The following is a 17,303-nucleotide window of genomic DNA, read 5'->3' on the forward strand; positions in this document are numbered from 1 at the left end:
TATTGCATGCGACTCAGTACTGATTGTTGATGTCATTGCTGATGAGAGAGATGAAGATGATCGGAGGGCTGATCGAGTCGCCTGTTTCTAGATTCAACAATGGTCATGAATACAGCCTGGTAGCACTAAATTCACAGTGTGGTCTGCCACAACTTCACTTCAACGTGGGTGCTCATTCAATCTAGGATACTCATTAAATTATCAGCTTAGATATTGACAAAAAAGAAATATCACTATTGGGATGGTTGAATTAGAATAATGTTTCCTCTCAACCCCCATCTAATTTTCATACAATCTCTACTCATATTGTGTGGGTTCTACATGTGAGACCCACATAATATGAGAAGATTGTGTGAAAGTTGGGTGGGAAGAGTTGTGAATGTATCATTACTACATCGATTTGGTAATTCGGCCGCCCTAAATCGGCTATTGAGAATGATCAAATTATTTTTAAAACATTGAACCACTTCTTTAATTAGCAACCAAAAAAAAAAAATTTGAGTTTGACCACCACCAAACCAACTCAATCAACAATCTTTTTTTTTTTTGAGTCAAAATTACTACCCGAATAAAAGACTTTTCCATTCAGCGGTATTAGAATACTAACAATATACTCCCTGAATCACATTATTCAGAAAAATGTTAGAGGTATTAATTTTTTTTATCAGGAGATAAGTATCAAAAAGATGCGGAACTTATTTATTGGTACCCATAACATTTATTTTTATTAGTTATTTTGATCATCTCCAATGAATAAGTTGCACATCATTTTGATACTCATCTCTCGATAAAAAATTTGATACTCCTATTATTTCTCAAAGAGCATTTACATAAGTTTTACGCGGGTCGATACGAGGTAATAAAGCGTTGACTTTATCTATATGACATTATCTGATATTAATTGAGTCCTTAACATTATTGATAATTGATTATTCCAAAAGCATACAAAGGAAAAGGGAAAAGTAGTGCGAATTACTAAAGATAAAGAGGTTATTTGCAAAAAGAAGATTAGAGATGCAACCAACTTTATTAATTTCGATAGTACTGTGAGACTTTCCCATGAGAACATTGAGAAGTTAGCTAGATTTCCAAACCGAAGATGAATATATATGAACAAATTAAGGGGAGGATCCAAACATAAACCATATATTCCTTTCTTCCATTTTATATTTCACCTATTCTTTCTTCCATTTCGATCAATAATGGGGAGGATCTATCGAGTAATTCTACATGTATATCAAGTGTCCATAAAAAAATAATGTGGCATTTAAAATCACCATTGGGCATGTGATTGATCAAATGATGATTTTGATTAAATGGTGATTTTAAAAGCCACCTTATTTTTTTATGGACACTTAATGTACTGTTAGAATTACTCGGACCCACCTTTGTAACCTTTTCCCAATTTGGCTTAGGAAAAAAAAAAAAAAAAATTAGATGTTACCACAATCAACAAAGATGATGAAAGATTTTCTCAATTTCACTTGAAATGAAAATAATTTATTTTATAGTCAAAATTTAATATTGTTGTATCTAACGGTGTATTCCTCTTTATTGGCCGATTTAAAATGCATTACCGTCAACAACGTTAAGGAAAGAATCCAAATAAAAAAAAAGAAAAAAAAGAAAAGAAAAAGGTAAGTGAATGAATGATAAAACTTTCCTCAAAACCAGAGATGTAGTCGAGAGAAGAGTTGTTATGTGATGGCCGATGAAAGAGCTTGGATATTTGAAAGTATTGAGACAAATCCCGTTGATAGCTCCACCGTTGCTACTAAAAGCAACAGCCCACCACCACACAAGGAAATAAAATCTCACGAACCGTTAACACCGTTAACTTCCCAAAATCAATTGTACAATCTCACATTATGAATTGAGAAATACCTTTTGTAAATTGTTTTATAGTCTCATAGCTCTAACGAGCGTAACGCCCCGTCATAAATAAATATGGTGCTATTACCATTCCTCATAACAAACGCACCGAAAAAATATTGTATCTATACCCATTTTTTTAAAAAAATTTTAAACTTAATTGAATTAAAAACTGCAAAGATAAACATCCATTCACAACTTATACATATGTTCTGTCAACATATACATTATACATATCACTACTATACTATATTGTTCATTAACACATTGAAACTTTCTACGTAACCAAAAGGGCTCCACAACCAATTGAGCCACAACCTGACCGGACCTGCACAAAAGTCTGTTTGGACCTCAAACGCTCGGTTTCCATCACTGGCTCTCCTGCTTCTTGAGTAGTTACGACTCTGGAATTATAAATTTACAGCTCAATAAATAAATGCAACCAATCAAAATGGAGTGTGCGACGTGAGCCCACTCTTGCTCAGTTGCTCGTTAAAACTTCTCTCTAAAAGTTTGTTGGAAGTCATTGAAATACAAACTAATTTTCTCAAAATACGAGATAAAACATTTCCTTAACGAAAATGCATTGATTTCAAAAAACCTCAACACAACATTGGGCTTTCCGCTTTCACAAATTGGTAAACACTGAAGCAGATGGGCCTAGTTTAATGGGCCTCGTCCTGCTCCAATCTGTGGATCAAAAGCGGCAAATATTCCATTGTAATTAATTCTCTTTAACGTTTTCACGACTTGGCCCAAAAGAATTGGCTGAATTGGGCTGAAACTAGTAAACGTTGCAATCTACTGGCTGCGTAACAGCCAACCAATCAGCGAGATCCAAATGAAAGAAATTACGCGTCAGTTCCAATCACGGATCACCACGTGGCACAAATAAAATAAAATAAAATAAAAAGCATGGTTCTTCTTCCTTTTCCCTAACTCAGGTTTCGTATTCCGAAGTCCAAAACTTGGTGCCCCTCTGCGTCTCTCTGTGAAAAAAGGAAGCAACTTGACCTTTTCACAATGGTTCGATTCAACAGCCTGTGCTTTCTTCTAATCCTAGGGTTCTTATTGTCTACGTCGGAGTCAGTTCGGTTCGACCTGCAATCGGGTCAAACCAAGTGCATCGCCGAAGACATAAAGACCAATTCCATGACGGTGGGAAAGTACAGGGTGATCAATCCTGACGAGGCCCATCCCATGCCCGATACCCACAAAGTCACCGTTCGGGTAATTTTGTTTTTCCTCTTTTTTTTTTTTTGGGTGCTTGTGGGATTTTGAATTTGATTTGTCTGCGGTGGTAATTTTGGGTGAATATTGTTATTTACTGTATATATAGGTAACTTCGGCATATGGGAATAGTTACCATTACTCGGAGCTCGTGGGATCGGGGCAGTTCGCGTTCACGGCGCCGGAGGAGGGAGATTACATGGCGTGCTTCTGGGGGCCTGATCACAAACCCCCTATCACGATGGCGGTGGATTTCGATTGGAGGACTGGTGTGGCGGCCAAGGACTGGTCCAATGTTGCTAAGAAAGGCCAAGTTGATGTAAGTCTTTGTTTTTGTTAATTATTCAGTTTCTTTTGTTATGTGATCAGGTCGTTGGTCTTAAGTTTGGTTTCTGGGCAATGAAATTTGATTTTTTCGCATAGAGGAGTTACTTGTCGGGGAACAGAATTTGTTCCTATTCCTAGCGAACGCAAAAAAAGTGAGCATAGGGAATGTATTTGTTACTGGTCAAATTTACTTTCAGATGGATATAATTGCCCTATAGAGTGAGTGGATTAAAAATGTGCTCACGAGTTTTAAGTCATATTGGTTTCTTATTACGTGAGATTGAGTTTTATAAGTGATTTTAAGGAACTTAAATTGTAACTTGATTATCCTTTTGACGTGAAAGTGCCGATGTAGGCAGAGTTCTCTCTTGGTTATTACAAATGTTATTAGAGCGACTTAATAACACTATGTGGCTTTGAGGCACTGCATGGCATGAGCCATGATGAGGACGTTGGGAATTTGAGTGGGGGAAATTGTGGCAGATGAATTTTCCACATTGAGTGGGGGAATTATAAAAAAGTGTTCGTGGGTGCTAAGTGACACATTGATTCTTTATTAGGTGAGGCTGGGCTTTATAAGTAATTTTAGGGAACTTCAATTATAACTTGACTAGTCTTTTGGAGTGGTAGTGCACATTCGACAAGCGCTTTTTCTGAGTTGTTACATATAGAGAACCCCATTTTTTGAGGAGTCATATCCTAGGCATGATTGAAGAATTGATCTAAATCCATCGAATATGGTAGCCGAGCTATTCACTTTTAAAAAAATCAATAAGATGATAATCATAAGTGCTCCTGAGTGACATTTGTGATCCCTGATGCAATCTAGTTCGAGTGCTCCCAAGTGTTGTAGTGATACAATTGAGGGTTGGCTTGGGCTCCATCTTTTCGGTCCTAGCAAATGTGAAGGGGATGAATGGGTATATGGGACTTATCAAAATAAAAAAATAGAAGAAAGGATGGTGTAGTAGGAAATGACAACTTTGGGTGTCTGTCATTGCAATGAAGTTGTATTACAAGTGTGCCAGAAGTGAAGACTCTAAGCTACTTGAATGGTTGGTAAGTACAGGCAAATAAATTGCAGTGTACGTTTGTTTCTAATTCAAAAGCAAGCATAGTAGAAAACATATCGGATGAAATATTGGAAACCAGTTTTAGCTATTGGTTTAGAGCTCACTTTGATGGTTCAACGGAAAAGGCCTAGCTAGAGCTCTTGTTCAATGTTTTGGGATTAGATGGATAAAACTTTGGTAACTCAATAATGGGTTAGGTGATGAAGTGATGGTTGGCATAATAGCATTCATTGCCTAAAAAGAAAAAGAACCACAATTTCACCATTGTATCCAAGACAAACCAAAAACAGAATGCCAATCACTGTATTCCACTGCCAACAACTCCCCCAAAAAAGAAAGAACCACAACTTCATTTACCACTACACCCGAAATAACATAGAATCAGAAATCACTACAAACAAAAAAAACCCAACCAATGCCTACGATCTCAAAATCTACTCATAGCCCCCAAATGCATCACCAACATCAACCACATCTGTCACTCCCCAAGTCTCAAACACAAGTACCCCCACCTTACCAGGCCTAGGCCTAGACCACTGCAATCATCGCATATACTGTGGCAACCATCACCCTTTATTCATAAAAAACCATTGCCCTTTATTTCTCCCACAATATAGAATTATGATTACACTCATTGATGACCTCCTTGAACAGCCTCATGCCCCACATCACCACCGTTGCATCTACCCAAATTACCACCACACCACAATCTACGACTTCCAACCGGCCTCTCCAAGCACACACCATTACCAGCAACAAACAAAAGCTACACTCATTGTCAATTGGCACCTAAACCGTCCCCAATTATCCAAAAAGGCATCCAAACTTCAAACCCAGCCACAAGTGAGGCTAATTGACCCTAAAGGTTGGCAGCCATAAATAGATAGAAGAAAGAGAGAGATGAAGGGAGAAAATACAACGCCACTGTGGGAATGGGAAATTCTTTGGGTTTGGAGAGCCAAATGGTGGTGATGGCAGTCGAGTCCTTATGCATTCAATGCTGACAAAAAGGATCAAATCGTGGACATTGGTGCCGATGGAGTCACCATTGTCAGGTCTGAAGTGGACGAGCTAGTTGGAGTTGGAGTAGAGATTTGAGGCAAGGGTGTGGAGGGTCAAGGGGATGTTGTGGGGAGAGCAGCCAAATTTATCAAATGAGTTGAGGAGATGAGGAGGGTGCACTTGAGCGTGAAGATTGGAGGAAATGGAGGTAGACGAGCTTCGGGAGGAAGAGAGAGCTGGAGAGATTTTGTTGTTTTTTTTTTCCCTAGTGGGAAGCCAACGGAAAATGGCTTCTTGCTGCATCCTTTGAGAAAAAAAAACATTGTTGTTGACCAGCATTTTCTAGTTGCATCAAATATCGGAAAATATGGAAACAATTTTTTCAAAGATGTTTTAGGTTGAAATAAACACAACCTAACAAACTGTTAAAGAAAAACAAGATAATAGATTGATTCCTTTTCCTGGTGGCTAGGAGATTAGTGCAGTAAACACTGATACGGATGCTTCCCTAATCTCCCTAATTATAAATATGGTTGAGATGATTGTCTTGGGTATTTATTGGGAATTGGGTGCTTACAACCTAGCTCATAAAACCTTCTTACACATGTTGCTTGTGCGAAGACATTCTTGTACTAATTTGTGCATTTGGGTTTCTTTCTTTGCTGATGTCCTTATGCAAGTTTGAAACTCATTTCATTTGCTATGCCCACAGAGTTAACTGATTGCTCTTTACACAATATTTATTCATGCAGTCTCTTAATTTGAAAGGATCATGCAGATTATTTGTCTTTCTACTATACTATGTTTATTGTTCAAATAGTTGGTTTCCCTGGACAAACCTGGGAATTGGGAGTGAAACCAAATTGGTATTTTTCTTGTCTGTCTTGTTAAATAGAAGTCTATGCCTCACTATATTAGTAGTTAGCTTTTTGGGAATTACTCTGGAAATATAGTTTAATTCTATCAATTTTTCAAATAATTGTATTCTCATTAACCTTTTTTTTTTTTTTTTTTTTTTTTTTTTTTTTAAGTTAATTTAAAGTAAATCATGTGATACGCCAAATAACTCTTTTAACTTTTTGCAAATGTCAGGGCTGAGTTAGGGAAAATAATTTATGTCTTCATTATTTTATATGCCAGGTTATGGAACTAGAACTGAAGAAGTTGTATGATACTGCCATTTCCATTCAGGAGGAAATGTTTTATCTCCGCGAGAGGTAAGGAAACATTTATTTCTTGAACACGTCATTAAGAAGTTGATCTTTTTTTGTTTTTGATTTTCTTATTTTATTAATGCTGTTTATGCTTCATGTTTCAGAGAAGATGAAATGCAGGAGCTCAATAGAACAACGAACTCCAGGATGGGCTGGTTGAGTTTTCTTTCACTTTTTGTTTGCTTGTCAGTGGCAGGCCTGCAGCTATGGCACTTGAAAACCTTTTTTGAGAAGAAGAAGCTCATTTAATCTTATTCTGGACAATTTTCAGAATTTTTCTCATTTCTGCTCATGTAACTTTATAGCAACGATGTACTCGGATAGAATAATTTTCAGATCACATTGTTAGATTAAGTGGGGCTTTCAATAATTTGAGTCTTTGTTACAGGGTGCAGAATCTCCTTATGTTCTTATAGCTAACTCACATCAATCCAGGAAAATGTAGGATCAAAGAACTTTAATCATCAATTTTCTCGTTTCTGTTTAAATTGAGATCTTAGGATATCTAACTAAAGTTATCTGCTTTCGCAAAATCATATTTAGAACTATCCGTTTGGTGAGATTATTTTTGACAATGTGACATAAATTACTGCATTAACTCTTGCAAGAAATCATCAGAAGTTCATAATTAGGGTATTAACTTTTTCATGTTGGTCAATGTTCACAATTTGTTAAGAGTGTCTGGTCCTGCGATTTTGCAAGCCAAACGCCCGTTGATTAAATAAATTTGTAGAAAATGACCCATTTGGAAGGGCGATTTAAATAGATAGCAGTTTGAAAATATGAAAAAAATTACAGTTTTGCACGTTAGGCAAAGATAAGCTCTAAAGGTCAAACTGCGTTTTGTACATGTATCATACATCTTTTAGTTAACAAGATTGTTTGAAATCATGGTTTTGACTAGGGATGCTGCTAGAGGCCATTTTTTTTTTGGTCATATGTTTTTTTTCTTTAAGTTGATGTGACTTTCTTTTAAAATCAATATTGGACCCCTTTTTATCATCTTGAAGTTGATATGACTTTTTAAATCACCATTAAAAAGAATATAAAAAGAAAATAAAAAAAAAAGATAGTTTTTAACCTTAATCATTTGAAAAGTGTTGGGAAATGTGCCCTTAATATCCGTAAAGAAACGTGGGAACTCTTGTAAGGGAAGCATGCATGGGTGACACGAGTGGTCAATGTGGGTACAAGCGATAATCCCTGTGACACGGGAGTTGGGAATATTGTCGATGATTGGCAGTCTTCCAGTAAAAAGTAAAAACCCCATTTGGAGTGGCCTAGCAACTTGCAGGTAGAAAAAAGTTTTAGCAGAGTGAATTAATATTAATATACAAGGGGATTTTTATTATTATTATTATTCTTGCAATTTTTTTGGTAAGAAATTAATATACAAGGGTTTTGCCGGACCTGTTCATATGGTACCTAATATTATGGTTTTTAAGCTAAGCTTATCAACCTTGGAACAACTTGAAGTTATAACCAAGTTATCATAACTATTGGGCAATGTACAAGTTATCATAACCGCTTTATCCTCATCATCCATCTTGACACCAATGCTTTCAAGTTGGCTAAGGATGTCATTAAAAGAGTTCAAGTGCTCGGAAACCTTGGCGCCCTCTTTCATCTTCAAAGAATACAATCTCTTCTTCAAAAGAATCCGATTGAGTAGAGACTTGGATTGATACAAGCTCTCGCAATTCTCTGCTAATTTTTTTTTTTTTTTAAATTTTTATGAAAAAAAAAGACTGGTAAAACTGATTAATACATTTTGGCGTGCACGCGCATAGAGAGAGAGAGAAGAATCAACAACTAGTACAACATGCAGCAAAACCATCTATACAATGGTGTCCATATATCCAGTAACATCATCTTCACATTCAACAACTCCATCCTTTACACGAACGATCTAAGAGCTGAAAAGTGTCATCTAATTGTTCAAAGAGAACAGAGCAGATAAACAGAGTAATGTTACCTATTCTCTATTTTCAAATTCGCTACGGAATCAGAAACAAAATTACAGTCGAAAGTAAAAAGAGAAGAAAAATCCAGAGAAAGGATGAAATGTTTTATATATAAGTTAATTTGGACAAGACTCTTTGACAGGCTAGTTCAGATCAAGATAAGACATGAGAATCGTAGAAAATCTGGAAATTAATCAACATCACCTACTCGGGTTACGATAAGAATCCGAACAGAAATACCTGTAAACTAGTCATCCCTATTTCTCTTGCAAACTACCAATTTAGTCTATTCACAATCACATCTGCTCAATTGGGAGTACAGGAGATGACAGGCAGAAATGGCAAATGGCAAACATATATTACCCACATACTGACCGTAACATTGGTCTCGAATGTTATGCAGTGAATATGTGCCAATGATGATCAGTCGGTAGATTTTCCTTAATCTTTTCGAGCCTCTTGAGGATTTCCAAGAAAGAGGGTCTTTGGTTCATGTCAGCGGCCCAACACTGCTCAGTTAACCTAGAAACCATTCAATACAAAGAAGATATTAGCAGTTGGATTTTTTCAGCTATGCATATCTAAGATAGATAATTTCCTAAAAAGGTTTTGGTTCATCTATCAACACAGTGCTGTTCTTCTAAACAATTATAAGTATTCAATATAACAGAAGTCATCATCCTAGTTGCATGTGGAACAACATGAATAGATGTGGTTGAATAGATGCCTAAATCTACTGAGAGACGTGTAACAATCTTTTAAAAAAAATCAGAACTTGTTAAAGGCAAATTTAATGAACGGAATATAGAAGATAGTAATAAATAATGACCGTCAGATACCCCATTTTGTCAATGGCCTATTCACTGATTGGCATCCGCCTTGGTGACAGAAAAAAAAAGAAAAAAAAGAAAAAAAAGAAAAAAAAGGAAAAAGAGCATAGCTAAAAGCAGATATCAATTTGGATTAGTGGGAAAACAAGAACAATAAGAGATGAAATCAATCCTCAGTGAATTAGCACTGATGGACGGTACGAGATGAGAGTATCAGCAACAATGGTTTTCTCATGTGCAACAAAATCAATCAATGGAAAGTTGAGTACAGATTAGTTGAAGGTGCCACAAGGACGAGAGATGAAAAATAACAAGGAGCCAGGATGTGAGGAAGACAAGATGGCTGACAATCTTGAAAGTATATGTATCCTAGACTTCTAAGGGAAGAGAGAGAGAGAGAGAGAGAGAGAGAGAGAGAGAGAGAGTACGTGTACTTAGATGAAGTATAATGGCAATAATATTTCGTGCATCTGAAAAGTAGTTTGCTTAAATCTTTGTTGAGTTGATTTTGTTAATGATTATATAGCTGCAAAATTTTGGATTGAATTCAGTTCATCATAAAATAGAGAAATTGAAAAGGATTCAGTTCATAAGTTTTTTTTTTTTTTTTTATAAGTAAGAAACCAATCTCATTAAAAAAGCGTAAGACACCCCTTGGTACACTGAGAGTATACAAAGAAACACCTAATTAGAAAGAGAGAAGCGAGCGAAAAAGTCAGCAAAAGTAAAAGACAAAGGGTGGACATAAGCCATAGTCCAAAAGGCTGCTTCTGGGACTTATGATTCAGTTCATAAGTGGGCCACACAAGCATGAGAAAAGAAGCAACCTTTTAATTGACAGAAATTTTAGAACAAACTTACTCTCTCAGTTCATTGACGTATCCTTTTGAGCGAAACGAAGGCCTGTGTCCTTCAGCCACATATTTTGCTGCTTCGTAAGGCTCATAATTTGCAAGTGGTGGGTCCCCTTCAAGCATCTGAACCAGTTGGGAACATCCTGAATTAGAACTAATTTGAAAACTTTTACATCTTATCTCAACTCCTTACAGAAACCAGCATTACCTCATACAGTATCATCGCAAAAGAGAAAACATCGACCTTCTTATCATACCTCCGATGCTTGAAAACTTCAGGAGCCATATACCGGTCTTTTGTTTTGTTTGATGCCAGAAAGATGGAAAAAGAATTATGTATTCTGTATTAAAATTCATATCCACCAAAACAATATCAATTAGAGACACTCACAACTTCCAGTCTCTCCAGTCATTTTGTAGACATCATGAGAATTCTGAACCTTAATGAGCTTGCTTAGTCCAAAATCTCCAACTTTCAAATGGTCTGCACTGGAATTGACTAGAAGAACATTCCTGAAATTTATAAACAAGATTTCAATAGGTAAATATAAAATACAATATGGAAGCCACCGACATGTTCTTGATGGTGGAAGCCAGAGAAAAAGAAAGAGAAGGTGCTTTTTCAATTGGTGAAGAAGCATTTTATCCTATGAACATTAATCTCCTCATTACAGTGATATATTAAGAGTACTGATTAAAGCAAAGCGTCAGCGGTTTCCGGTACAACATAAAGAATATAACAACAAATCTGATACAGAATCTACTAACCTTGGTTTTAGGTCCCGGTGAATTATGACATTTGGTTCATTGTGAAGATAAGCCATGCCTCTGCCCACATAAGATTTTACAGAAGTCAGATTAGCATAACAATTGAATTCACTGAGACTGCATCTTGTTCTTAGTAAGAACTGTAATAAACGAGCCATGCAAATGCCCTGATCAGATTGCCTCAAATGGGGCATTCCGCACTATGCAAGTGATTAGACACACACACTCTCCATTTTGCCTCTTCCCTTTCCTGAAAAGATATCTTTGGACATCCATCTCTCCACACAATTATTTCATACAACCTCAAAATGGTGCGGCTTAAATGAACTTTCCTACTTATGGGCTTGTTTGGCAAAGACATGTACAGAACAAAACATAACAGAATAGTGGGTTGTTAATTTTGGAATTAGTAAAAAGTGATAATGAGATATAAAATAAAATAAAAAATGTATAGAAAAGTGAAAAAGTTTTGGATTGTAGTGAATAAAAAATTATTGATGTGATATAAAAAGTGAAAAAGTAGGAATGTTTTGATGTTGATTGATATTAAAAAATATGAAAAAGTGAAAAAATAATTATATGAACAGTAACCCCACTATTCGGTATTGTTCCGTCACTTGGCAAACAACCCCTATGATACAGCGTTAATTTAGAATTGCAGATGCAACAACCAAGAACTAACCATAACTACGGGGTATGGGTCTGCATTTTTCTTATAGGTAGGCATAAGAACTAGGGGTACCTTGCGATGTCCAGAGCAAAGTTGATAGCTGTTGAAGGATTAAGTGAACCTTTGTCCTTGAGGTACTGATGAAGATCACCCTAAAATAGCATATGAATGCAACAATTAAGAAGGGGTTTCTCTGCAAGTACATTTTTCAGATCACTAGCAAGAACTTCAAGAAACAGAATTCACAATATGAAGCATAAAAAATATATGCATGTACTCACTCCTCGTAAGTACTCAGTAACTAACATAAGGGGCTTCTTCTCCGTGACGGCTCCAAGAAATTGGACTATATTAGGGTGACGAAGCTTCACTAGTAAAATCACTTCATGTCTAAAGTCCTGACTGAATCACGAAAGCAAAGAACAGGTAAGCAATTTTCATTTTTTGATGAATTAGAAACTGGATCAGAAAGGAAATTTTGATATAGGCAACAAGCACCAGATAAATAATTCTCTTAAGGATGGAAGCCCTACAGAATGTTGATATATGGATGGTAAAGATCCCTTCGAATTTCTGTAGACTCACCATCTCTCAGAAAAGAATGCTGAATGAATCATCTAAGAAAAGTCTTTCTGATCCAAATGAAATGTAAATTTCATCCATTACTTTGGTTCTGCTCCCATTGTCAACCAGAACATTTCATAACATATACCACAATCACAACTATACCTTACTCCCAACTAACTGAGGTTGGTTACATGGATCCTTATACGCTAGTTGGCCCTATTTAGGCGACATGTTTATTTAACAATCATATTTTTTTCTATGTTAACGCCCCAAAGTTGTATGTGAAGAGGATCCATGTTCATAAGATGTGGCAAAAGTTTTACACTGGCTGTCAACCAACCCTAAACCTCCTCCTTTATCCGGGATTGGGACTAGCCATGTAAAAAGGATATAACAATAAAGTCAGACATAGGGAGAATTAATTCATAATGTAAACTGGAAAGAAGATACACACACAGAGAGAAAGAGAGAGGGAGAGAGATATGAAAAGAATACACTATTTCTCCAAAATAATCAGCTTATACAACCGTAATACAACAAATTATTAAAAATATATATGAAAATGTTTTTTTTCATAAGTAATAAAAATATCATTAAAATCGAAAAAGCGTAACCCAGATACACAAGAAATATACAAGAGAAATGCCTATCTAGAAAACCTATAGAAAAACGTTATAAGAAAATGGATATTACATCACCAATCTGTCATCTGAAAGTGATGGAAGAATGCGTTTGACAGCTACAGGTGTTCCACGCCAATGGGCTTTTAAAATCTCACCAAAAGATCCCTGCCAGCATCAGCCATCATCAGTGAAAGCACATCTAAATAGATAGATTAAAGTGACACACTGAGAGCTGTACGCTGACACCCAGATTGTGAGCAGACTATAAATGATTCAAGTTGCAAACTAAATGACAGAACCAAGAAGTTAAAGACACGACAGACCAACAGCAAGAAACAACTATGAGAAAATGTTGAGTAAAGATGAATGAATTATTTTAGCCTAACTACCCTCTCTGACAAAGACCAATTTCAGAGATACTATATATTCTATTTCTCTAAATAATTATCTCAACACCTTACCTAGCCAGGGTAAATGAAGTATAGGTGGCACACTTTCAATGGGAATGAAATCATGTGATAAGTGGTAATATGATCCCCAAGACCAAATGTCACACTAAAGGCAGAATCTATAACCTCTAAAACTAAATTAAATTCTGGCTGCAGCAAAATAATAGATAGAAAATCCTAGTCACAGTATTTGAATAGCATCATCAGACACCCTTTTAAAACATTCAAACAAGAGAGTTTATAAATCATAGTGTAACCACTTAGAACAGTTTGCACAACTTGCCCCCACAAAGTTTGTTTATTACCAATCTAAAGAAAACTAAAGTCAGACCTTGCCAATCATAGCTGAGTTTGAGAAGTCCAGCTCAGAAGGGTCAATTTCCCAGTCACACTTGTTTGGCAGAGGAGGTGGAACAGGCTTTGGTTCAAAATGGCTTCCATTTTGGCCCTGCAACATGCATAATCAAACTTAGATCCAGCAAAAGCATATAAAACAAAAAATCCACAGAATATGAATGAGTCTTCATGAAGTAATCTTCCATTTTCAAAATGGCTTCCATTTCCGACCCCATTAGGGTGGTTGCTTCTCTTGTATACTTTTCGTGTACGAGAGTTTTTCTTCTTCAATAAATTATTATTCATCAAAAGTAATCTGATACACCTAGCATTGATATGATGCCAATTTGAAGGCATGTGATGCTAGAGCATTAAGAACAAACAAGAAAGGTGCATTTCCATGTTGGAGCAAACTGGTCATATGTGACTTGTAAATTGTTTCCACGTTACATACATACTAAAATAGAATGATTAAATTATAGGGGTTAAAAGACTCAAAAATCTAGTCCAGAGGAGTTGAAGGGAGGGAATAACTAAAATTCATCTCAGATACAGTACAAATAGAATCTGATCCTCCTTTTCATTTCTTTGTATGAGGAAACACAAGTTCACGTATCGAAATTGAAGCTCCACTAATATATAATACCTTGCTATGTTATCCAACTTTTTTTTTTTAATGTAAGTACCATACCATGTTATCCAACTTCTAATTGACGACTAGTAAAACATAGAAAAGACAAGCATCATAAGGGTTTACAACAATACTGTTTTCAAGGCAGGACCCCTTACAGGAATTTTGAACGATATGATTTTTAGAAAGAGCAGGGAACTCAAAGTTGTAATGGAAACTCCAAATCAACCATAATATTTTAAAGGTTCACTGACAACCACCACTACATATTATCACATGTTCACCGACAACGATATGGTTTTTTTTTTTTTTTTTTACCTGAAATCATATATTAAAGCACAAATCAAACCTCCCATTATTTACATTCAATGTGATGAAATAGATATGATGATATTATGCCACACTACAAGGGCTAGTGGAAGCTAAAATCCAAAAAACTTATGACCTCAATCTATCCTTGATGGCAATAAAATGCAACAGACCACAAGTTTCCAGCAACACACCTCTGAAGAAACTAGTGATAAAACTTACCGTTTTCTCTTCCCGAAAAAAAGTAACCATGTTAAAAGAACTTAAGACTGAACTATTATCAACTCTATCCCAGCTTCCTCCTCTTGAAGAGCTAGGAAAGTCACTAGAAGTGCAAACTTTTGTGCCCATAATGCGGCACATTGAGCCGCAGCTACATTTTTTTCCGACCGCATTCCCACTGCTCCTCCTCCCTCGGTTCCTATTGTTAGTGGGAAGGACCCGCCTTTTCCGGCTTTGTCATGTTAGGTTTTAGGCTTGTTTAGTTTGTTGCTTTCTTGTTGTTTGTTCTATATACTTACAAAAATAAAAAGGCTGAACTAATTCTTTTAAAAGCAAAATTTGTTATCCCATCATTCAAAGTCCACAAAGAGAGAGAGAGAGAGGACCATAGACTTACGTAAGACAAGCCACCATATGATTTTAACAGCTCAATCATGCTGTGCTTTTTAGCTCCTTCAGCATCAGCTAGAGGCTGTCATGAGAGAAACTCCAAATAATTATTCATCTGAGGGAAATTCAAGATTAAATACTTACAAAAAAAAAAAATTATCTAGATTAAATAAAATTAATTAAAAAAATCTAGATTACATAAAATTAATTAGAATATTCTAGATTAAATAAAATTAATTAAAATAAATAAACAAGTCCCATGTTGAGTAAAAAGAATCCCTTTTCCTGATAATGCATATCAAAGCATTGCATTTAAATTCCAGATTTGCAAGTGTAATGGAATTTAAGATAATAGCTACATGACGTAGCAGCGATTTGTTTCATCCTATTTATTTGGAAAAACACCAAAAATTATATAAAATGCTGCTTCATCCATTCAACCCAAGTTAACAAACGACGTCAATGAAAATCAACTTGCAAGCTCAGGTTAACAAATACGGTACCGATATGGAAATATGTTCTTCTAGACTTAGGCACAGTTTATTCACTTGCAGTTCCACCAAACGTTGCACTTCCATTTTTACATTCGCAAGCAAACTCATGCATTAGAAAATTTGTACGACCACAAGCTTACTCCCTCATACAACTCCACACTCATTGAGCGAGGCTTATCCACAATCACTGGGGTAATTTGCACCAGTTTTACTGTTCCATATTGCAGAAAATTACCATTCGAATAGGCTCCTCTCTTATAACTAGAACCGTTTATTTGACATAGCATAGAAAATTAAACATCGATTTCAATTACAACAAACTAATATAAAGGAGGAAGGAAGCAGTAATTTGGCGAAAAAATTACGGTGTTCTTCCAGCGATCCTGGGCGTTGACGTCGGCGCCGCAGTCGATCAGGCACTTGGCGACGTCGATCCAGCCGTGGAGGGAGGCGACGTGGAGCGGGGTGCGGTTGTCGTAGTCTCTGGCGTGGACCAGCGACCGATCTTCCTCGAGAAGCTTGCGGACGGCAACGACGTCATTCTGGTGGGCGTGCCAGAGGATCAGCGAGGTCCTGCTCACCCTCGCCTTCTCCTTCTGCTTCTCCTTGTCCGATGTCGAGCCTCCCTTACTTCTGGGGGTCTCGCCGCTGGAGCCCGATTCCGAGCTCATCACCAGCGATTGGATCGGATCGGATCCAACTGGATTTGATTGTGATTGGCTGCTCTGTTATGTAGCTTAACTGTGTGACTTGGCGAGTTTGATGTGCTTTGGAATCTGTTTTCAGCTTTAACAAAAGTGGGTAATGAATTGGAGAGAGGGAGGGAGAGAGAGAGAGAGAGAGAGAGAGCTGGGGGGCTGTAGCTGTAGGTCTAGATGTCAGTTTTGTGTCCGTTAGTCCGGTTTTACTTTTTCAACAGAAAGTGATTCTCTCTCTCTCTCTCTCTCTCTCTCTTCCTGCCTTTTATGGGGGGTGTGTGTGAATGTGTGAATCCTGAATTGCCGTGCCTACTTTCTATTACTCTTTTTTTTCTTTTTCTTTTTTCTCTTTATGCGATTAATCTTTACTTTATTTTAGATTTACTTTCTTTTTACTACTCTTAAGTCTTACCGATGTGTGAACGGGTTGAGATTGATTTGTTTAATCTGTTAAAAATTACATATTTTTATGCTTTCTTCGTCCTCTATTACTAAAGTTCTCGCATATAATTTATCCATCTCATGATAATCTAATTATATAAGCCCTAAACCAAAAACAGATACCATTTAGACTTTAGGTAGGTAAAGTAAAATATTTTAAACCATAAATTACTATTTGAAATTCGACCTCAAATTCCCTACCCATATTCTAATCTCAAAGAGTGAGAGAGCAAGCCCCACACCCAACAACAGATCCTCTCAACTGGAAAGGATCTAGGTCCCCACTCCCCACACCCAAAAAACCTAGAGACACTCTCGACACCCCCGAACCCGCATCCC

General features: G+C 36.6%; 2 protein-coding genes across 2 annotated transcripts; one reads left to right on the forward strand and one right to left on the reverse strand.

The window, feature by feature from the left end:
• Positions 1-2,810: 2,810 nt before the first annotated feature.
• LOC133868971 (transmembrane emp24 domain-containing protein p24delta9-like) lies at positions 2,811-7,115 on the forward strand. Its single transcript, XM_062305960.1, has 4 exons — positions 2,811-3,102; positions 3,212-3,421; positions 6,645-6,721; positions 6,823-7,115. Exons 1-4 carry the CDS (start codon positions 2,896-2,898, stop codon positions 6,965-6,967), a joined length of 639 nt encoding a protein of 212 aa, XP_062161944.1. The 5' UTR covers positions 2,811-2,895; the 3' UTR covers positions 6,968-7,115.
• Positions 7,116-8,765: 1,650 nt separating this feature from the next.
• Positions 8,766-16,742, reverse strand: LOC133868977 (serine/threonine-protein kinase VIK). Its single transcript, XM_062305967.1, has 11 exons — positions 16,191-16,742; positions 15,339-15,413; positions 13,775-13,891; positions 13,065-13,159; positions 12,086-12,206; positions 11,877-11,956; positions 11,135-11,194; positions 10,758-10,879; positions 10,575-10,660; positions 10,374-10,489; positions 8,766-9,204 (listed from the first exon to the last, which is right to left on the reverse strand). The coding sequence occupies exons 1-11, from the start codon at positions 16,494-16,496 to the stop codon at positions 9,078-9,080; spliced, it is 1,305 nt and encodes a 434-aa protein (XP_062161951.1). The 5' UTR covers positions 16,497-16,742; the 3' UTR covers positions 8,766-9,077.
• Positions 16,743-17,303: the final 561 nt, after the last annotated feature.

Source organism: Alnus glutinosa, chromosome 1 (assembly GCF_958979055.1).
Source record: "Alnus glutinosa chromosome 1, dhAlnGlut1.1, whole genome shotgun sequence".
Lineage (NCBI taxonomy): Eukaryota > Viridiplantae > Streptophyta > Magnoliopsida > Fagales > Betulaceae > Alnus > Alnus glutinosa.